This window comes from Halichoeres trimaculatus, unplaced genomic scaffold (genome assembly GCF_033239565.1).
Source record: "Halichoeres trimaculatus isolate MK-OKI-2021-1 unplaced genomic scaffold, fHalTri1.1 fHalTri1_scaffold_14, whole genome shotgun sequence".
In the NCBI taxonomy this organism is placed as follows: domain Eukaryota; kingdom Metazoa; phylum Chordata; class Actinopteri; order Labriformes; family Labridae; genus Halichoeres; species Halichoeres trimaculatus.
The window spans coordinates 34,065,658-34,088,799 of NW_027437192.1; the positions used below are offsets into that span (position 1 = coordinate 34,065,658).

Sequence of the window (23,142 nt, forward strand, 5' to 3'; positions counted from 1 at the left end):
GGGGCCATTATTCACAAGTGGAAGAAGCACCACCTTACCATCAACAGGCCACGCACAGGGGCTCCTGGCAAGATTTCTGACCAGGGAGTCAGAAAGATAGTCAGAAGAGTACTCAAAGAGCCAAGGACCACCCTGAAAGTGCTCCAGAAAGAGTTGGAGGCAGCAGGTGCAAGTGTTACAGAGAAAACAATAGGCAATGCACCCCACGGCCATGGCCTCCATGGACGCTCAGCCTGCAAGACTCCATTCCTCAAGAAAAGGCATGTTGAAGCTGGTTTAAAGTTTGCTAAACAGTATCTTGACAAGCCTGTAGAATACTGGGAGACTGTTGTCTGGTCAGATAAGACCAAAATTGAACTTTTGGGCTGTCACACTACATACCATGTTTGGAGGAGAAATAGCACTGCACATCACACAAAAAACACTACACCAACAGTGAAGTTTGGAGTTTGAAGCATCATGGCATAGGGTTGTTTCTTATCTCATAGTGTTGGCAAACTTCATATAATTGACGGAGCAATGAATGGAGCCATGTATGGGGAAATTCTTGGTATAAATCTGCTGCCATCCACCAGAATGATGAAGATGAGATGTGGCTGGACCTCCCAGCAGGACAATGATCCAAAGCACACGGCAGAGTTGACTCTCAAATGGTTTCAGAAAAAGAAAATCAATCTGTTAGAATCTGTAAGTCAATCACCTGACTTAAATCCAGTTGAACATTTGTGGAAAGAACTAAAGAAAAAGGTTCACCAGAGGGCACCAAGGAATATTCCAGATTTAAAGACAATCTGTGCAGAGGAATGGGCCAAATCACACCTGAGCAGTGTGGGCCCTTATTTCAAACATACAAGAAGCTTCTGGAAGCTGTCACTGCAAACAAAGGCTTCTCCACTTAGTATTAGTTAGTTAGTCAGTTAGTGTGTTCAATACTTTTTTCCTGTGTTATTGTACTTAATTCCATATAATCATTATTTATGGACCTGAACGTTGTAATTTCTTTACGTGTGGATTATTTTAATTCATACCAATGTCTGTTAGAAATTTTGTTGAACATACAAACTCCACACAGAAAGGTCCATCAGGACTCAGCTGGGAATCGTACCCGTGACCAGCGCTAACCATTGCGCCACCCTGCAGTCCACACACACACACACACACACACACACAAACACACACAGACACACACACATGTGTGTGTGTGTATATATATATATATATATATATATATATATATATATATATATATATATATATATATATATATATATATGGGCCTGTGTGTGTCTGTGTGTGTCTGTGTGTGTCTGTGTGTCTGTGTCTGTGTCTGTGTGTCTGTGTCTGTGTCTGTGTGTGAAATGCCTGCACATGTGACAGTATGGGGGAGCATAAGTGCCTCTGGCATGGACAGATTACATGCTTTTAGGGCTTCATCAACACTAGAACACCAAGGCCTGGTTTCCCAGACAAGGCTCATATTAAGCCAGGAGTAGGCCTAGGTCAGACTAGTAAAGCTGGGTCATTTAAGAAGCTTGCATGAGTGCAGCTTACATTTGTAGTAGTTAGTCCCCAGACTATGAAGTCCTGGAATAAGCTTTAGTGACAACACCTTTATCAATTCTCATTAGCCTAAGTGAGAGCACAGCCCATCAGCCTAACGGTGATTTTAAAAACCTGGAATAGAATTGAGAGCAGCTTTTCTGAAGGGAATTTTGACACAAAACATGAGTGAAGAATGCGCTCTTAGAACTTAACTGAGTTTTTTTAAAAAAACTACTAATACAAATTGTGGGAAATCATGCTGCCATTGAAATAATGGCCATACTGCTGCCACTGAACACAAGAAGAGGAGTGCTTGGGATGCCATTTGCTATCAATTCAATGCAAATGATAATGTAACCACAAGAGCAGTACAGCACCTGCAGGTAAGACTATATTTACGCGTGTGCGTGTGTGCGTGTTCATGTGTGCGTGCGTCAATACACTTTTGTGACTTTGTTCATATTAAATGATATCTGCCATAGACTGTGGAAGAACCTAAAATTAGACTAGTGGGGGTGGACCCCCACCATGTAAAGACAAGACTGAGGATTTGGCTGACATGTCGACTGGAATAATAGAGAACCAGCAACCTCTAGGTGGTATACCAGATGATGACCTTTTGGACAGTGGACATGAAGAACTGTGCACAAACAGTACTATAGAAAGTGAACCAGTTTCTTTTTTCTGTATATGCAGATTATTTCACTATCCGTCTATATTTTTATTTTGTTTAACATGTAAATAAATGTATCTAACAGTGTTCTCTTCCCAGAGGAAATAATTCCAAGCCTGGTGGAAGAGCCAGTGCACGATGACTGTGCACCCTCCACATCTAGTATGAGATCCCAGAGAAAAGATGCTGCTGCCACCTCCCAGCAGAAACCAAAGAGGATGTCTATGCATGAAAAGTTAGCTTTGGAATTTCATGAGCAGAAAATGAAGTATCTGAAAGATGAGCACGAGATAAAAATGAGAATTCTGCAGGTCGAATTGGATATGAAATTAGAAGAAAGAGCTGTTCAAAGAAAGGTGCATGAGAGAGCTATCAAATGAAATGAAATGCGTTGTAAGAATAGTTTTATTTCTCGCTTTACAAGTATTTCTTGTAGTCACCACAACCCACATTTAAAACTCCTTGGTTAAATTTCTCATTTAAGTTTTCAGGACACTATTTATTTTTGTCATATACAACTAACAATATTTGGGCACATACAAGCCATAATCAATGCATTCCATGGTGAAATGTATCCATTTACTAACTGAAGTGCTGCAATGTGAAAGCAGCTCTGAGCGCAACTCTTTTTTTGGTTATCTTCTGGTGATGGCATGGGCACATCTGGATCATTCTGGCCTTCTATTGGAGGGTCTGGACAATTATGCTGCTTCAGATAGCTGTGCAGCCCAACTGTAGCAATGATCACCTTGCAGCATCTTTTTGGCTCAAAATGAAGTGTATTGCGTTAACACTGGAATTGATTTTTTCACACCCCAAACATACGCTCAACTATCCCTCTAGTGCAAATATAAGCTCTGTTGTATCTTTGCAGCTCAGTTGTTGTGGGATGTAGCCAAGGTGTGAGTAGATAGGAACTCTGAGCATATCCACTGTCACCAAGTAGTAGTCCACGGTGTTGACCTTGCTCAAACTAAGCACTCCATGAAGAGTTGTGAAAAATTCTTGAATCATATGTTGCACCTAAGCGGCAACATCTGGTTAGTAAAAATTAAGCCTATGTGGATGTGCTAAAAGTCGCTGTTTGTCAAGAATCCGCTTGAGTCTGGCTGCAGAAAGACCAGAAGTCACGTACACACCCAGCCATAAAAACTGACTTTTACAGCATTAAAAACAAATTTACAGCCTGGTTGAAAACAGCTTGGGTTTAAAACATTGATTTCACTATCGGCACACACTGTACGGTGGGTGAATTTTTTTTTCTTTTCCCCTTATCTGCATTATCTTTTCTGCTGAGCACGGTGTCATATGACAGCGTTGAAAAGACCAATGCATTTTTTTTCTAGCAGTCAGAGAGATGTGAATATGATTCAATGCTATAGTGACCATCACCAACCCTCCCTGTAGGCCACTCTATCATTCTAAACTTTATTTAACCCCTGATGTGAGCTGAAGGGAGGGCCATGCCACACCACAGTGTGAAAGAAGGGGGAATAATGACAGCCAGGATAAGACAAGACAAACAGAAAGGAAGATAAATGTCTACTGTTCTATATTTGAGATAGCAGTTCAAGTGCTGTATACCCAAGTAGTTGCCCAAACCCAAGGAAAACACGGGCACCCCCCCGGGCCACCAGGGTACCCGATACCCCCCCCCCGGACAACATCCTTTCAGGGAATCTCTTATTTATTACTGGATTTCAGTGCCAAACCTCATACTTCTTCAGTTACAACAGCACAGCCCAGCAGTAGAAGAGTCCAGGTTCCAATCTGGTCAGCATGCAGCCCAGACCTTTTACCAACTCAAAACATTTGGTCTGTCAGAAAACCAAAAATTCGACAATAAGAGAAAACCCAGGACCACTGAACCACTAGAATCTTACATCAAGCTAGAATGGGCCAAAATTCCTCTGCAATACTCCAGAAACTGGTTACTGGACATGGACCGATTGTCATAAAGCTTTGGTCAGTTGTAGGTTGACTACATCCTAACTACAGTTAACTACAACTTAATTAGTTTACTACAATTAACTAAAATTAACCCCAGGTTTACTAAAGTGCTATCACAGATTTACCAATGTTTACTACACTGTTAGCTAAAGTTATCTACTGTTATCTACCTTCCTACAGCTTAACTCTAATTGGTGATGCTGTAATATAGACTGGTCCAGTGGTAAACTGTTACTGTTTACTGCAGCTAAACACAGTTTATTACAGTTTAAAAAGCTTTATCACAGCTTACCACTGCCCTAATAGTGTTCACTATAGTTTGTTGCACCTTTACTACAGTTTACTACACAGTTTTAAAACACCTTATCTCTAGCGTACAGGGCTACTGAGTGGATTTAATGGAAAGCATCCTTCAGTATTCACCACTTTATGGGGAATAAACAGTAGACAGAAGTGAACATTTCTCTGCTCTTTGATTTAGAAACATTCAGCCCCAGGGCTACAGTTTATTTCAGTAAAAAACACAGTTAACTACACTTTAATACAAAATGAAGGCCTTTGGACTGCAGGTTGAGTTTCAGTTTCCAAACTGTCTGGGTCAGGTCTTCAGGGGGTGCAGCCTTCCTCTGAATTATCCTCTGATTGTGGACAGATGTTGCCTTGTGTTCTGTCTTGTTCTGGTCACCTTTACTACAGTTTACAGTGGTTAACTACAGTTTAACACAGCTTTAGAACAGTTTACAACAGTTTACAACAGCCTGATACAACTAACTTTAGCTTAACCACAGTTTACTACAGTTAACCAAGGTTTAATACAGTTCTTAAACAGTTTACTACAGATTCAATACACTTGACTACAGCTTTACCATAGTTTACAATTGTTTTCCACATTTTACTCATTTTACTACAGCTTTACCATAGTTTAGTACCATTTACCACAGTTTACTGCAGTTTACCACAGTTTACAACAGTTTACCACAGTATTCTACAGTTCACCACAGTTAACAACAGTTTACCACAGCTTTTAAACAGTTTACAACAGTGTACAAAGGTCTGATAGAACTAACTACAGCTGTAACAGTTTACCACAGCTTTCCAACCATTAACTACACTTCAATACAGAATGAAGGACTTGGGAACTACAGGTTTCCGGGCTGTGTCTGAGTCAGGTCCTCAAGGGGTGCAGCCTTCCTCTGACTCTTCTTCTGATTGTGGACAGATTTTGCCTTGTGTCCTGAGTTGTTCTGGTCTCTGGAGTACCTCTTGCACTTGCAGGATGTCACCACATTGATCTTGTAGGTTCTGGAAGTCCCGTCCTGGCACTGAAGTCTTATCCGCTGAGTCCTGGTCCTGTCGATGACACAGCGCCACTCCTGAGGGTCATGGGGGCTCCAGTACCTGGTATTGAAAGATCCACCTCCGATCCAGTTCGGCAGTAGGTGGGCTGGCAGACACTCCCCTGCACAGACCAGTTCCTTGATGGGGTTGTTACTGGTGCACTGGCCGTCTGAGATGTACTTTGTAGACCGGAGCTCTCTGCAGCCCACCTGGCTCTGGTCCAGACCTGAGGCATAGAAACAGGATCAGTGATTTTTTTTGTCTTTGTTTCCTGCCTCAGATGTCAGCATGTAGTGGGGCACTGGTATGGTCTTGTGGTTTGGGTTGCACACTCCTAGCTCTCACCCTCCCTGCTCTCTTCTCTGTCCTGTCACCTCTAGATAAAGGCAGAGTAGAGCCCAAAAACAAAACTACAACTAGTGGTGCCTACTACTTTGGCTGAAATGTACTCTGTAGTAGTCAGTATGCAAAAACTTTGAAGCTCTGCAGTTCACCAAAATCTCCAAATTTCCTACTGATCCAGAAAAATGTCTTTGTATACAACTGACCAGTCTACCTGGCATATGATTTGCCACAATGCAAAGCGCTGAGGCTGTTTGCCAATGCAGGTGGCAGGTTTACGCCAATTACCGCCATCTAATGGAAAGGGTCTGCATCAAAACTACAATACAACAACACTAACTTTCTAGTATGTGAGATAGAAATAAAGCAGCAGGAAAGAAACAGTTAAATCTTGTCACTTCCAGTTGTAAAATAGGTGTTAACTTCTACAAATTCATTAAAGACCATATAAATCACTGGTTCACTTTTTAAACCATACGTGGATTATATGGAAGAGATTTTTCTATCAGCTGTAAAAATAAAGTCACCTCCTTCCAGATTTGTTTTTCATAAATGATAAAAATTTTGGTGTACAATTAAAAATCAAATACAATGATTCTGCTGTGATGTGACTAATAAATTAACTAAAATGTCAAGATCTACCCAAAGTTTGTTTTGTACATTAAAGGCATAAAGGCCAAAAAATAAAGATTTATAACCTGTAGCCGGCTTTCAGAAACTGAAAACCAGAGTAATGTACTAAAAGACAGACCCAACAGGAGTGTCACACAACAAAGTACATGCAAAAGCAGGAGGCAGTATGCAGGACCTACTACATACTGCGTTCAGATGTAGTTTGCAGGAGGCGGTTTGGAACACAGCCAGAGTGCCGTTAGGTGAGACTGTCAGAGGTGAACAATGTCATTGAGTCAGACTGCAATAGACTCAGACTGCTGTTGTGTTAGACTGCAGATTGGACTATATAGGGACTTAACACACCAAGCTCCTGTTTGTTTTTTCTGCCCAGACCATTTTAGCTAAAGTCTGCTTTTCCATGTTTTTTTTTTTTTTTTTTTTTTTTTTTTAAATCCGGATCTTCAATTATGATTCATGTTTATTATAAACACAGTGCTTAACAAATGCATTAGACCACCACCCAGTGGACAGTGTTTGCCAATGCTGACCTTAATAAGCAGTATACTGAACATTTTTTCACATTTCTACAAATGCAAGCTGTTCAGTCAAGATATATTTCATGCCAAAATCCAATTACAGTTGACATACATGAACTTCGAATGTTCTGTTCTGCATAAATACTTTTCATTCAGAATTGCAGCGCTTTCCTTTCCTTTCATTCTTCAAAAGATTTTTTTTTTCTTTAAGTGGCTGTCTGTTTATTTTGGTTATTTTCTGACTTCTCAGAGAATTTCAGTCTGCTGGCTGTGGTCTAACACATTTGTTGAGCAATGTACATGTCTGAGTTTATATATATATATATATATATATATATATATATATATATATATATATATATATATATATATATATATATATATATATATTTATATATATATATATATATATATATATATATATATATATATATATATATATATATATATATATATAAAACACTTAAAAAGTTGCTAAAAATCATATTTGTATTAATAGGTCATGTAAAGTTTGAGTAGGTCACATTAGAAATTCATTTATATCTTATAAATATAGTCAGTTATCAAATATTATTTATTGTTTCATATCCACCCATTACCCCCACACTGGACACATCTTAGCACTTATCTGCTGGAAACCGTTAGTCACTGTTTGGACTCACCTGCGCGCACAGTGTCAGATGACTGTCTCCCTCCATTCCTGGCCTGGTTTGACTCCCTCTGAACTGGATCATCCTGAGATTCCTGGACCAGGTCAGAGCCAATGGACTCCGTGGCATTGTTGTGAACAGCTGAACGGCAGGTGCTCAGCAGCAGCAAGAGCACAACAAGGCAGGGTTCACCTGCAGAACAGAGCATGATTGTCACCTGCTCACCTCAGAGATTCTTACTTCTCTGATCTCAGGGGACCTCACCCAGTCAGGGGCTGGAGACACTAAGAAGTGAGTCACCGGGAGCAGCTGCAGCTTTATATACTTCCCACTGCACAGTCTTTATGAATGAATCAGGGCGGGATCACACCAGGCACACCTGGACAGCTACTCATTGGAAGGGGGTATAGAAACTGTTTCACAAACAAGAGACATAACAGGAGGGGGAATTTTGTTTTTAGGCTATCTGATGAATTCATCAGACCTCTTGTGGTTTTTAGTTGAATCATCAAAAATCTGTTTTTCTGTGTAATACTTTACCTAACTCAAAATGATCCACAGAGTCCCTTCCTGCTTTAAGAGAGACTTATCTGTTCAGGGAACACCTTAATCTGAGCCTTCTCTTTGTCCTCAGGGGTAGAATAAGCTCTTAGTAAATCTTTAGCAATGCTTATTAAATGTTGTTGAAGTTTGAACAATTCTTTTGCAGTGGTTTAATTGTGGTTAGCTGTGGCTACATTATTTTACATTGGAAAAAAAACCCTTCCTCTTACACTTTATGGCAGCTCCTGCAGCCAAATACTTGTAGCCATTTGTCGCACTAAGGGTTTACCTTCTGTCTAAATTCTTGCTTGTAGTGTCGCTTTGGACAAAGGTGTCCGGTAAATTAAATAGTAGAATTGTAGAACATTGGGAAGTGACTGATAAGTGTTTGGCTCCTCCTGGTGGTTGAAACGGGGCTTTATCCATACACTTGATTGTGACCTGCATGTCTCTGCTTACTTATAATTTATTTAAAAATAATAAGCGAACTTATTTAACATTCAACACTCAACTGATCTCATTACTGGATAACATTAAATGTGTTAAAAATACAAATGTTTAAAATTTTTTTTTTTTTTTTTTCATTTTTAATGCAGCCTTAAAAGATTCAAAAGCTGTTAAGAAATCTGTTTCCAAGCTTTCAGGTAATTTTTTTTTTTACCAGATAATTGCTGTAATTTCGGTTTTTGCACGTCATATGTAATGATATTTAGGGAGAAAGTTTATTTCATAAAACATACCAAAACTGAAATTTCATTTTTTTTCTAAGGTCAATGATACACTGGGGGCAAATTTACAACCCTTTGAAGATATCAGAGGGAAAAAAAGGTCCTCTACCAAAAACTGGAATAATAAAAAAAAAGGATTAGATTTTTGCGACTTTTTACCCTTGGATCTTTCAATCAACTTCAATTTTAATTAAATATAAATCCAATATTTTATCTTTTTTTTTGTTTTAACAATCTAAATGCCTATTTCATTACATGATCTCACTTTTTAATGAAAACAAATCAAAACAAACAGAAAAACCCCACATTATCTTCATATTTTGCTTAAACATAAGAGTAATAATAAATCTTAATTTGATGCATTGTAATTTTTCTCTCCTTTTTCCTTTTCTGTGTCAGATTCTTAGTTTACTACCTTTTAAAGACATTAGAGGACAGAAATCTCCCGTCTAGTCCTTCCTGATACAACCACAGTCTTTCAAAGCAGTCATTAAACAGTATAATCCTGCATCCTCTGACTTCTGGTTATCATTTTGGAGGAAAAAGAGCACAGTTTTTATTTTTATCACTGTTGACCATGAGATAGGATAATTTCCCCATGGTACATCTATACACAACACACTTGCATTTCTTGATGGAAAAAAAGAACTTTCAAAATACAGTAAAAGAGTTATTTTACATTTTCTGTAAATTATTAATTATTTGGTGTTTTTTATTTGGATTGAAGTTGACTGGAAGATCTGAGGGGAAAAAAAGAGGCAAAAATAACAATCTGTATAGCAGGTTTTTAGTAGAGGAAATTTGTGTCCCTATGTCCTAAGTGGTGATAAATTATGATTCTGACTATGCAGTAAATGAACAAACAAACAAAAAATAATTGATCAACAAATAATGCAGTAGAATCAATTTTATGATTAATCTTATGTATGCTTAAGCATAATCTACAAAAAAAAAAAAAAAAAAAAAAAAAAAGACCCCCAACATTTCTTATATGAAAGATAAATTATTTGAATGTGTATTTTCCTAAATAAATATAGTAACACCATGTAGAAAATGTGTTCATTAAGGGTTAAAATAATACAAGTAAGCAAAAATGTACTATTTTTTGAGTAGGACTGTAGTTTATTGAAAGATTTGACCATAAATAATAATAAAAAAAAAAAAAATAGCGTGGTTTGTTCTTCAAACAGTTATCAATGCATTATTCTCAGCAGGATTGACTGTTTCTTAGTGTGAGTGCTTGCGTCTGCTGTGAGGTCATTTCAGACTGAATTAAACTGTTTTTTTTATTATCAAGTTAAGTAATTTTTGATTTTAAAACGCCTGAAATCTAGACGCATGGCGCTGGTTGTTTACACACTGTTAAAGAATTGAAATTAATACACTGACATAGCCGCGTCGCTAGACAGATTTCACTAGGGCACGTGCCCCAGTATTTATCTGCAGTGCTCCAGTAAAAATTTCACCAATAATAAAAAAATCACCTCAGAGTTTTAAGTCTACATAGCACAGCGCACATACTACTTAGTATGGTAATTCATTGCTACTGTATTCACTCCACACAAACAATGCGCACATGGCTAATTAATATGGTAATTTATTCACGTGTAGCGACTTCAGCTGATAATTCTCAAAGCCGAGAGAGCGACAGAGAGTGAGAGAAAGGAAGTGAGAGAGAAAGGGAGCGTGTGTGTGTGTGTGTGTGTGTGTGGGGGGGGACAATCACTGCGTGAGGTTGGTATTGTTAGCCGACAACTTAAATATACTATTTTGATTTTGATTTGAGTCTAACTGTAACTCCTAGATGGATATCAGAAAGTTATTCGCCCGCAGTAGGGACAAAGCAGCAAGGAATGAGAGAAGTAAGTGAAGTCCTAGCTAGCTAGGCAACATAAGTCTGTCTTAAGTTAATGCTAAGTTAGCTAACGTTATTCCTTGTATCAAGACAACCATATTAATTTGCAGTACGAGCTGTCGGGAGAATTTCCAGTGAGTTTCATCAGCATGAAATATAATGTTTGTTATGGTCTGCTGGTTCTGCTCAGGACCTCTGCATCAATGATGATTTTGAGTACGCTTGTGTTAGTTGACTGATATAGCCTATGGATGGTGCAGTGGTTCTCAAATGGTCTATCTTCAGGAGGAAAAACATATTTTCCTAAGATCAAGTCGTTAGCCAAATTTGGAAACCATTCAAGTTTATTTCACAGAAAATAAGCACAGTAAGCTTGTCTTGTTCGGTTTGTATTTGACTAAAATAATCTTGTTTTTTCACCAGAAAAATGGATACAGCTAAAGCATCTGGTTTTGTTGCCAGAAAAAAATATTACAATTTCTGTACTTGTCACCAGAAACACGGCTAAAAATATCGGCTTTTGTTGCTCCAATTTTTTTTATATATATTTCAGTGTTTGTCCAGGCAAAGTGGAACAACAGAGTGCTGGAAGAGGTGAGGGAAAGATGAAAGCTGATGAGCAAGAGCGGAGGTGAGTTGACTCTCAGTGAATGATGTCCCAGACATGTTTTTTTTTTTTTTTTTTGTCTCTGAGTCATTTGATTTTGCATATCGATGGCAGAAATACAAAACCTCCCATATGAGGAAAAGACAAGAAACAATTTTAACAGAAAACCTGTCAGTTTCTTACAGAATGCTTTTTGGTCAGGTGACTTTTTTGTCACAAGGAAGGGTGGGATAACTTTGTAAACAGAGTAGCTTTCGCTTTTAGTTTAATCCCGTGTGAAAACTGAAGACCAAAAAAAATATGCAGATAGGAGACTTTGAGCTGTGTACATATTTGTACAGCAATAAAGAGTAGTATTTTCACGTGGCTTCAGACTAAGTGGAGCAGAGTGCAGAGTCAGAGAGATGGAACTTGATGGGCCTCAGAGAGAGATGACACAGAGAGAGGACACTGAGAGGTGAGACCTGGTTGACAACGTAGTTAGCTAGTGTAAACTACCCCACTTGCAGATTTGATAAATGTTAGTTGTAAAGGTTTTCTGAGGTAACAGTTAATCATATTCAATGTTTTGTATGTTGCACCAGGCAGGAGAAGCAGAGCGTAGGAGAAATTGAGCTGGCTGAATCGGGGGAAAAAGAGAGAGAGGAGGAAGGGCAGCAAGAAACAGACAGCCAGGAGAGACCAGACCCCAGAGATGAGGCTGAGATAGCAGTTGCCACAGTGGCAGAAAACATCAGACTGGGGGCAAGGCCGAAAAGCAGTGTCTACAATGTTGAGGGATTTATAAGTGATCTAGGGGGAAAGGATTCTAGCCCAAACCTAGTAAACATGTCACAATACCCCCAGTCAAACTTTGGTGTAAAGAAGCGATCCTTTAACGCTAAGTTGTTTGAAAGCTTTATATGGTTGGAGTACTCCAAATCTAAAGATGCAGCCTTTTGTGTTTCTTGTAGGATTTTTGGCAAACATTTGAAGCATGGCAGCTTTTTAAACACTGGCCTTCAGAATTGGAAAAAAAAGCTCTGGATCTTTGTAGAGAGCATGAGTAATCACCTGCCCATAAGGCAAGCGAGCTCTCCTGGCATGGCTATAAATCCAGTGCAACTCATGGTACTGTTGTTGAACAGGTAGACTCAGCAAATGAGAAAGAAATCAAAGAGAGACGTGAGTACCTCAGCCGGGTGGTGGCTGTTACAAGTTTTTGGGTAAACAAAACATCTCATTTTGTGGCCATGATGGGGGCATCTCCAGCAACAACCAAGGAAACTTTATTGAGTGTATTAATCACCCGAAAGAGTTCGATCCTTTTCTGCAGTCCTCTACGTTGCCCAATTAGCTGCCTGTTGCAGTAGCTCTCTCGTCTTTGTCCGTTTCTTGTAATTTTTTTTGTCTCTTTTTCGTCGTCCTTGTATTTGGGGTTGATCATTACTTTGTATGGTTCATTGTTGGTCATGAACACCAAACTTTTTGTGGCTTCAGTGATATTTTTACTACTTTTCTCCTGTGTTTGTCTGGAGATCCTACATGTAACCATGGCTGCATTGTTTACATGTGAAATTAGCTGTTAGCAGCCTGTAGCATGTCAATGCTAACTAGTGTAGGGCTTGATGATTTCCCTCAAGGTGAGGAGGAGGAGGAGGTGACGACGTGGACCTGTCCTTCCATCTATCGTTGTTGGGAACGTGGGATCTGTTTCTGATGGAATGGACAAGCTAGCCGTGCTAGCCCAACAGCATCGTGCTGTTCACGGACGTGGCTGACGGAGCTGACATCGGACTCCGGCGCCACATTGGAGGAGCTTCGCCTGCTGTGGGCAGACAGGATCCAGCAGACAGAGACTGAACAGACTGCTGGGGAGGCTCAGTCCTGGACCCTGTGGAGGTGGAGACTGGCTGGGCTGGAGAGTGGTGGACGGGATGCCGTCAGCTATTTTCTTGTGGACCTTTTTGCACTTTCTATGCACTTTCTTACTTTTGTTTTCATGATTGCTGCTTTGACTCCTGAATTTCCCCTCGGGGATGAATAAAGTATTTTTTATTCTATTCTATTCTATTATATTCAGCTCCATCACACTGTACAAATCAATCACCTTCATCCCAAAATGAAGTCATTCAGTGCTGTGCTCAAGAGATAGGCGCAACTATTGTTTGTGAAATAAAAGACACAGGAATGTTTTCAGTCATGGCAGATGAGGCTGGAGATGGCAACACTGAGCAGCTAGCTGTGTGTGTCCGTTATGCAGCTAAAGGGAGTGTAAAGGAGCATTTGCTCGCTATGACAGAACTGAAAGGATTTGATGCAGAGTCTATAGCTGCTGCAATTGAAGAACAGCTAAGATTAAATGGCATAGATCATGTGAAGGTGGCCGCGCAGGCTTACGATGGTGCATCAGTCATGAGTGGGACAGTTGGAGGGGTCTAGGCGAAGTTCAGAGAGAATCATCCCATGGCCATTTATTTGCACTACTAAGCACATCAACTTCATCTAGTCCTGTGTTTCACCTGCCAAGCCATACCTGAGGCCGAGGATTTACTTAACCTGTTACAGAGTGTGTACACATACTTCTCTGTCTCTGTTGTTAACCCTCATAAATTCAAGGAGATTCAAAAGCAGCTAGGCTTACAGCCATCTGAACTTGTGCAACTCTCTAATACGCGCTGGTCGTGCCAGTTGCGTTCTGTGAATGCCACGTTAGACAATCTCCCTGCAGTGCTTCAGTGCCTATCCAGCATCAACAACCCTATGGCAGTGAGGCGCCATGTCAAACTTTCTAGGTTCTCCACAGTGTACCTGTTGATGATGTTCAAGACTTTTTTGTCTGTGACTGAAAACCTACACAAATATCTACAAACAGTAGAACACACACAAATATTGACTAAACAGTAGACCTGGCCAAAGCTGAGGAGTACAAATGTGCTGTGTGTGCACAGATGAGAAGGCTGCTGAGCTTTGTGACAGAGCAAAGACCTACTGTGCAGCCAGCTAGATCCCAGAGTCATGTGCTGTTACCAGACAAAGGCAGAAGAAGAAACGCATGGAGGACTATGTAGTGGACTCTAGTTGTGGGCCAGTGAGTGACCCAGGTGATGCAGAGAAATTGAAAGCAAACTTGTATCTACCTTGCCTTGACAGGATGATTGCTGAGATAAGTCAGCGTTTTTCATCTCTCAACAGCCAAGTTTGAAAAGGTGTTCAGGCCTGTAATTCAGGATCTGACAACTTCCTCTGTGAGGAGGACCTCAGAGGTCTGGCAGATCATTACAATGTTGATCTAAAACCTGAAGAGGTGTTAGTGGCCAAAAACTATCTGGCCAGAAAGCGGGAGAGCCTTCCAATCACTGACATGCATTGTGTTTTCAGCTTGCTGGATCAAGTCATGTTCCCAACCTTGACACAGGTCATTCAGATCTCTCTGACCATCCCAGTGTCCAGCTGCACTTGGGAACAGACGCTCAGTGTGCTGAGACAGCTCCACATTTGGCTGAGAAGCACAATGGGGCAGGATAGGCTTCACCATCTTGCCATCGTGTCAGTGGAGAGTGAGGAACTTTCCAAGTTAAGCCACAGCCAAGTGATTGACCACTTTGCAAAAATGAAAACAAGACGTTACAGTTTACTTCCCAAAAAATGATTCCCTGAAGAGACACACAACAGTTGTTCATTTATTCCTCGACTATGGAAATAAAAGAACCCAGAGATGTAGGGGTGCTTCATTTTATTTTATTTTATCACTTTTGTAAATGTTCAATTTGCAGATGTTTACTGCAATATATATTTCAAAAAGATTCATTGCTCTTCCTTTTTGCTTTTATCAGTAATGGTTTAGAAGTCTCGAGTAAAGTGCACAAGTGGGCCAAATGCACCACCTCAGTACATTTCAGGTGGTTACTCAAAGATCTAGACAACAACATAGCCTGATATGATTGAATAGTTTAAAGACCTATCCATGTTTTTTTTTCTTGCGCACTTTGCACAATCTCATCAATTCTTTGTGCCCCAGGTGTGCCTCAGTACAGTATCAGGTCTAGTCACACCCCTGCACTGACAGGTTCGACAGAAACAGTGACAGAGCTGAGGTGTGATCTATACACAGCTAATCCTCCTAAGGCAAAGAGTTCTTATTTTCTGGTCAGCTTAAAAACCGAGATGAAGCAGAAAACTGTAGAAGTTAACAGTGTACAGCCGGCCGGAAAACCGTAGAAGCTCTCAGCACAGTCCCACTCCCGTTCACAGTCTTTCTCCCGCTCAGAAGAGGGCGCTGCTCTGTCTGCTTACCCTCCGTAAGTACACGTCAACGCACCACAACTTGAAGCTTCTGCGCATGTGCGGAAGTGTCTCTTTCAGCCGTAGCGTTGTGAAGACAAGCCTTGAACGGTATGGTGCTCTGTACTTTTCTTCTGTTTCAGCCTGTTTTACTGTGTTAATGCGAGGGTTTAATGATTTTAAATTATGTAGAAAACACACGTAATTTCGGACTGCTTCTTGAGTTACCTGTTGTGTTTTTTATATATTTTTTTCATTGATATCTCTGTTTTTACATTGATCAACCAGTGAGTCTGTTCAGTCCACGTCAGCAGAGAGCTAAGGCTCTAAATCACATCACAATCTTTAAATTTAGTTACAAAACTTTGAATAAAACTAGTGAATAGACAGTAACAGTTAGCTGGATCTAGTCCAAATGTAGATTTAATGTTTGTTTTAGAGCAGTGACGCTTTAAGCTTACTGTTAGCTTCTGTCCTAATTTAACTTGAAACATCTCCCATGTCCATAACAAGTCAGACTTAAACGGAAAATCGTGTTATTGTTCAGAGTTTAAATCATGCTTTGATCTCATTCTTTGTTCAGAGTTTAACCTGTTAGCAGCGATTTGAGCTGAATGGTGCTGGTCCTCACACTGAGTCAAAGAAGCTTCGAACACAAAGACATGATCTTTAACTCTGTCCTGACAGGCCTACAGTACAAGATCACAGCTGTCTAACTAGGTTTTACTGTATCTGAAGAGTGTGTGTGGAGTCCTGCTTCATGTGGTCCTGGTTCATGTGGTCCTGTTATGTTTACTTCTAATTGTGAATGTGTGTTCATGTCTCCAGATGATGAAGTTTCTTACCCCGGTGCTGATACTGGTCCTGGCTCTACTGGGTTCAGGTTTGGGAGAGGAAGGAGCCCGTCTGCTGGCCTCAAAGTCTCTGCTGAACCGTTACGCTGTGGAAGGTCGAGACTTGACACTGCAGTACAACATCTACAATGTTGGCTCCAGGTAACACCACCTCACCTGTGTCTCTGTTCCACCTGTCTCACCTGTCTCACAAGACTCCTGGATAGGTATGGGCGCCAAGTGAGGTACTTCTATAGGTACCGACCAAATTCTGTCTGTAAGCAAGTACCAATTCACGTAAAATCAAACAGTACCATGTGTAGGTGCCCAAACCATTCCCTGTGACTGTGAGGGAGTGGAATAGTAGGCAATTTTCCATGATGTGCATGAACACAGCATTGCAAGTTTATGTTTGGAGAAATAAATGTGTTAAATTGAAAAACTTTGAGATTTTATTATTAAACAAATTTAAATTTATTAACCAGTGCTGTCAGGTGATTAAAACAATTAATCTGATTAATTACATGATTTGTAATTAATTAATTAATCTAAATAATCTAATTTTAATCTCATATCTTACTAATCAAATGAATACACATAGAAGAGAAGATTTGTAAATCCTCATTTTTGCTGCTGATTGGATAAAACCTCAGTCAGGGCATCTTAATTTTTTTTTTTACAATGATACATCAAGCTGGAGCAGCTTCAGTGATATGATATTTATTTATCTATGACATTTACATTCGCCACAACTAACTGTTTTTTTGTTGACTGTCCGACCTTCATTTTTTTGTAAATAAACTTGCAGTTCAAAGGCCCCAGCAAAATTTGCTAGCTTCACTCACAATCAGCATGTCCATTCCTGTTGTCACCTCGGCTTTGTTTGGTTTGATCAGCGGCATGTGTGAAGTGACGTGCCACTGCCAGGTCCTTCAATTGGTCAATATTAAAATGTCCGTGCTAGCTGCCGTTGACGTCTGTAGAGGCGGGATCTGGCAGAGCTTATCAATAAAAATCCTGCTCATAAACTACTGTGAGTGAGAGCAGTGCTCTCTTTGGATGAGATATCAGCATGGATATGAGGAGAAGATGTGAGATGACAGAGACACAGCGAGACGCTGCAAGTCAGAAAAGTTCAGGCAGCTCACGCTCCAACTGAGGCGGTAGTTTAGAGAGAAAGAGCGGCGTCATCCTGAGAAAAGACAACAGAGATCATGGGGAGGATCAAAGGATGGAGCGCCTGAGATGAACGCGATCAAAAAAGTACGTCTGTTTGTTTTTTGGATCAGAAACAGGAAGAAAGACGTAAAAGAAGAGAGTCCACTCTTCTTAGGTAGTTTTAGTGTTTACATCGTCAGAGAAAACAATACTATTTGGGTCCTGATGCTCTGAAAATGGCTGGAAGCCAATAAGTTAATTGTGTTAATTTTTATAATGTGTTAATTGAAATTAGTTATTCTAATTAACGGGGTAAAATGACAGTCCTATTATTATCACATAAACAAACACAACAATTTCAAATGTGGAGGCTACCCATCCCTACCCCTGGTCTCACATGTCTCTCTGTCTCACCTGTCTGTCTCTCAGTGCTGCTTTTGTGGTGTAGCTGTCTGATGACCTGATGTCTCACCTCTCTTTCTCTGTCTGTCTCACATGTATCTCGGTAAAACTTGTCTCTCTGTCTCACCTGTCTGTCTCTCAGTGCTGCTCTGGAAGTGGAGCTGTCAGATGACTCGTTTCCTCCGGAGGATTTTGGGATCGTCTCTGGGATGTTGAACGTGAAGTGGGACAGAATCGCTCCGTATCCTTTAACACTTAATCCTCCTAACCCTCTCAGGTTATCCATGCTTGTGTTCCTCAGGTGTGCCAGGTGTGTCAGGTGATGTCCTTTTTTCAGGTTACTTTTTACCTTGACATATCTATTATGAGCATTCAATGTAAACATAATGATGATAACACAGAGAGAATTTTTACACAAGCAGAGTTTCAGAATAAAAGTATTAGACAGTTTGAACATACAACCAGGGCTTAAAGGACTTGCCCTACATATGTGTTTTACAGGGCCTAAGGGGAAAAACATTTGTGTTAAAGTTCTCAGAAAATGTATAGACACTCTGCCAGAGACATGTGCCGCAGTAATCACTGCAAAGGGCGGACAATCCAAATATTAAGGTTAAAAGTGGATAAAACAAGATAAGATAAGATAAGATAAGACATACTTTATTAATCCCCGGAGGGAAATTCAAGTTGTTTGGGCACTCTTCCAAGCAAAGAATTGTACACTCTGATGGCTGCAGGGAGGACCCACTTTAGTTATTTTCAGATCTATCAGCTGTTTTCATAAATAAGGCCACTTTATAATTATTTTCACCTTGTGCAGCTGTTTTAATGTTTTGTTAAACTTGTGAACTTATGGTTAATTTGTCTTTATACACCTGTTTCTGGGTTTTTAACTTGTTTTTTAAGGTGTCTGATTTCTATTTTAAATAAATCATGTATAGATTTTGACTTAACCAACAAAACCCCAGAGCAAGTAATGTCTCTCACACGGTGGTTTTGCGCCCCCTAAAGGCCGGATACTTCAACTTCACCTCTGCTTCAGTCAGTTACCTGGCCCAAGAAGGGGGGCAGGTGGTGGTAAGTCTGCATGTTTTTAAACTAGCTGATGAACAGGTAACTAACTACTTTAGAAAACAAACAAATGGTGAGTTCAACACCTGGTATTAACGTTGTGCTCACCTGCAGGTTGGATACACCAGCGCTCCTGGACAGGGTGGCATCCTCGCTCAAAGAGAGTTTGACCGCCGCTTCTCCCCCCACTATGTAAGAGTTAAAGTCCCTGTCATTTAACGATCAACTGAGCCAACATCTGATCCTCTGAGTCAGAGTCTGGTTCTCGGGGTTAGTGTCTGGTTCTCACTCTGGTTCTAAGGGTCAGGGATTAATAGTTTGTGTTGGACGTTAATCCACTTACAATCCTCTAGTTGTTTTCGGACTCTACAATTTTGAAGAAAAATACACAAAAGAAAAGGGCTTATGGAAAAGGTTGTGGAGACAGCAAGGATATGGGCTGTATGAATAAAATTGCGAGTTGGAGGTGAGTAAAGACGTCTTAAGTGTTACAGATAGATTTCTGTCTTCCTCTGCGGTCAGTCAGCTGAGTCAGCCTGCGTATTGATTGGCTTTGCTCTGTGCGCGTGACATTGCACGCTTTAAGCCTTAAGTCAAAGCTAGATCATTTGAATCAGTGTCTGATTTGCTGAGTCAGGGTCTGATTTACTGAGTCAGCTGTTTTTTTTTTTGAGACAGCATCTGTTATGCTGTGTCGACCTTTGACTTTCTAAGACAAATGACTGACTCAGGGCCTGATCTAATGAGTCAGGTCTTTTCTCTGAGTCATCATCTGATCGGCTAAGTTGTCTCTTTTTTCTTTGATTCAGTGTCTGATTTGCTAAGTCAGGGTCTGATCTACTGAGTCAGCTCTTCACTCTGAGTTTCAGTCTGATTTACTGAGTCAGCTGTTTGTTTTGAGTCAGCATCTGATATGCTGAGTCAACCTCTGACTTTCCAGGAAAATTACCAACTCAGGGCCTGATTTGATGAGTCAGCTCTTTTTGTCTGGGTCCGCATCTGATATGCTGAGTCAGCTTTTGACTTATAAAGTCAATGTCTAAGTCATTGCCTGAACTGCTGATTCAGGGTCTGTTTCTCAGACTCAGCATCTGATCTGCTGATTTAGGGTTTGAACCCCTGATTTAGAGAATGGATCTGTTTTGATTTAGGAGCTGTTTTTGTTTATTGCTCTTACGTCTGTTCTTTATGTTTACCTGCAGTCTCTTTGTTGGTTAGTTATCTGGCTCACATGTTTTATATTGTTGTTGTTGCTTTTGCTTACCAGCTCTCATATTTGTTGGTGTGCTTTTTATTTCAGCTGGACTGGGCCGCCTTTGGTGTCATGACTCTGCCATCCATTGGTATCCCGCTGATCCTTTGGTACTCCAGCAAGAGGAAGTACGACTCCCCCAAGAACAAAAAGAACTAAACACACACACACACACACACACACACACACACACACACACACACACACACACACACACACACACACAGGTTCCATGGTGTCAGAGAAAGTTGGGTGGGGGGTTATATCACAGGAATGGGTTGGTAGGGCTGGGGTGGGGACGGGGTGGGGTTGTCGGGGTAATTACCCATATTGGGGTGGAGATTGGATCAGAGAGTCAGGTGATGGTGAGGATGATGAGGGTGATGTGATGGTGGGGAACAGCTCACTAAGCTTCTCTAACATGATTCAGAGTTTATTTAACTCAGTCTTAAAACAGGTTGCTCTCACTTTGAGCTGTGCCAGAATTGAACCATTGACTTTATTACTGAAACACAGCTTTTAATGTCTGTGTTACCTGAATATAGTCTGTATCACTCTCTGAAAACATCCAATTTATTACTGAAACATATGTTTTAATGTCTGTACCTGGAAGTAACACCCACACAGGTATTGACTTTGTTTCTGCCAGAAAAAATGCTTTGTTATAAACAGGAAGTGAGGAGCTGGTGATGAGCTAAAGAATAAAATCATTCTGGGTTTTTTTTCTAAAGTGGTCTCAGGTCTTTTTTTCAATATGTATTTATAAAGTTTTTGAATGGATGATATCTAAAGAACTGGAGGCACCCGTTGAATCAGTTATGTAGTGGTACAGGTAACTCTTGGGTAACTCAGGGTTTTCACTTCACTGGGGCACATCCCCATGGTAACCGCTGCTAAACCCCTGACCCTGACCAGTCACGGTCAGGATCAGAGGTCAGTTTGTAGAAACGTTGAATCTCAGAGTTTGTCTGCTCTTTGTATTGGAAAAAGTTTCAGTGTTCACTTTTCCAGTTACTGCTATCTGCTTACGATAAGACCGTGTGACTTCACCTCCGACCTCTGACCTGGTATCCACCCTGTGAGTTGTACTTCATGTCACCTTCCTTCAAGCAGGATATCATCCACTGGTCTGTGTTTAAGGCTAGTTGTTGTTCACCTTACAACCACCCTGAGACCTGACGTCCACCCAGTGGGCTGTTGTCCACTCTTGACCTAACCCTAAAACTTGATCTCTACCTCTTGACCTTATGTTCACTCTGTGACCTCACCTCCTCATTTGATTTGACCTAACCTCCCACCACTGACCTGAAGTCTACCCTGTGACCTGACAGCCAGCTTGTGGCCCAACGATTATAGCTTTCAGGTCTCCCGTTTTGGTGGGGAAAGGGTACTGTATCATATTCCTGGAAATTTCCCTTATTTTAAAAACCTGAACTTGACAGGTATGCCAACGATGCTCTTGAAACTTAATGTCCACCTTGTGATCCAACCTCCACCCTGTGACCTGACATTCAGCCTGTAGCAAGACATCCACCCTGTGACCCATCATCCAACTTGTGACTGAACAACCCGAAGGTCTCTGTGTGCAGAGGGCTCTAGCCCAATGTTCAGAGACTGTCTGCAAAAAAATGGTACCCAAGGGCGAAAATCCCGTTTCATTGTTGGGGGGGGGACAATAAACAGTAAAATTTCAGAGACTGATTCCTAGGGGGGAGGACATAAAAATAAATGCTATAATTTTTGCTGTGTTGTTTTATATTGTGATATTAAACAGTGACTAGTCCCAACTATGGATAATCAGCCTAGATTTAATTTTCCTTTAGTTCATGAAAAAATGTTTTGGCATGAATGTGGAAGCAACACGTCCACAACACTATGAACTCAATAATTAGTATTTCATATCCAAATTCATGAAAAAAGTGTTGATTTTAATTGAAGGACAATAAGGGGTTAAGATTAACAGTCAGAATGGAATTAGAAACCGTATCTATTCAAGATCTAAGTCACAGTCATAACTACTTTATTTTTAAATCAATAAATCTAGAATAGAACATAAGACTTTAATAAATAATGGCTTCATCTATGAATTCATAAATCTCACTAGAGATGCCTCTATCTCACTAGAGGCATCTTAAATAGTTTTAATATTTGTGTCATAAATGAGAGGACGAGGATGTCAGCATGTCACCTGTCTGTCTTATCTGTCACAGCCTTCTTTGCATCATAAAGGAGAGGCTGTTTGCCAGCCAGCAGCAAACGGTGTGATAATTAACTTATACATTGTTCAGTGTTTTAATGCACTTAATCACGATCCTTGGCGCTCTGTAGTCTGTGTCTGTGTGTGCGCACCACATCGGATGGAGGCTCAATCAGCGCCTTTTTTATTTTAAAGCATACTGTCAGACTTCAGAAAAAGGAGTTGACATTTGCTTTTCATTTTCTCTGTGTCTGTTTAACAAGTGAAATTATGATTGATAAGTCTTTCAGTGAAAGCTACTTACTTGACCGCGACCCTCCGCTCTGTCTGTGTGCGTTTATTTGTGTGCGTGTCTGTGCGCGGCTGCAGCATCCGTGCTGGGAGAAATAGATTGGATCAAACCACTGCAAGGATCGTGCAGGGAGGGGTGTGTGTGTGTGATCTTTCAATAGTTAAACTCGTCAATCATTGTGTTTTAAGTAGCATGACTTATATTACACCATTGAAAAAAAAACCTTACTATTAGAAAATTAATTACAACTGGATTTTTTAGGGGGGACAACTTTATAGGCAACTTTTTAGGCGCT

At 40.4% G+C, this 23,142-nt stretch overlaps 2 protein-coding genes across 5 annotated transcripts; one reads left to right on the forward strand and one right to left on the reverse strand.

Moving 5' to 3' along the window:
* Positions 1 to 5,304: 5,304 nt before the first annotated feature.
* On the reverse strand, positions 5,305 to 14,896 carry LOC141802661 (sclerostin domain-containing protein 1-like). The gene is made up of 3 exons (XM_074686233.1): positions 14,767 to 14,896; positions 7,659 to 7,838; positions 5,305 to 5,729 (listed from the first exon to the last, which is right to left on the reverse strand). Exons 1-3 carry the CDS (start codon positions 14,894 to 14,896, stop codon positions 5,305 to 5,307), a joined length of 735 nt encoding a protein of 244 aa, XP_074542334.1.
* Positions 14,897 to 15,675: 779 nt separating this feature from the next.
* ssr2 (signal sequence receptor, beta) lies at positions 15,676 to 21,088 on the forward strand. 4 transcript variants are annotated; one of them, XM_074687376.1, is made up of 7 exons: positions 15,676 to 15,753; positions 16,471 to 16,637; positions 18,178 to 18,276; positions 19,004 to 19,112; positions 19,221 to 19,298; positions 20,407 to 20,517; positions 20,548 to 21,088. In XM_074687376.1, the coding sequence occupies exons 2-6, from the start codon at positions 16,471 to 16,473 to the stop codon at positions 20,515 to 20,517; spliced, it is 564 nt and encodes a 187-aa protein (XP_074543477.1). In that variant the 5' UTR covers positions 15,676 to 15,753; the 3' UTR covers positions 20,548 to 21,088. The 4 variants fall into 4 exon arrangements, with proteins under 4 accessions (XP_074543477.1, XP_074543476.1, XP_074543475.1 ...); XM_074687375.1 differs by having other exon boundaries at positions 20,554 to 21,088; XM_074687374.1 differs by having other exon boundaries at positions 20,562 to 21,088.
* The last annotated feature ends 2,054 nt before the right edge of the window (positions 21,089 to 23,142 follow it).

Coding starts and splice junctions, on each gene's coding strand:
- LOC141802661 (XM_074686233.1), bottom strand. CDS start 14,896: ATGGTGAAGCCTATCCTGCCCCATTGTGCTTCTCAGCCAAATGTGGAG. Junction 7,839..14,766: donor TCTGAATGACCTGTGTCAAG/GTTGGGAACATG, acceptor TCTGTTCTGCAG/GTGAACCCTGCCTTGTTGTG. Junction 5,730..7,658: donor ATCTGACACTGTGCGCGCAG/GTGAGTCCAAAC, acceptor TCTATGCCTCAG/GTCTGGACCAGAGCCAGGTG.
- ssr2 (XM_074687373.1), top strand. CDS start 16,471: ATGATGAAGTTTCTTACCCCGGTGCTGATACTGGTCCTGGCTCTACTG. Junction 16,638..18,177: donor ATCTACAATGTTGGCTCCAG/GTAACACCACCT, acceptor TCTGTCTCTCAG/TGCTGCTCTGGAAGTGGAGC. Junction 18,277..19,003: donor AAGTGGGACAGAATCGCTCC/GTATCCTTTAAC, acceptor ACAAAACCCCAG/AGCAAGTAATGTCTCTCACA.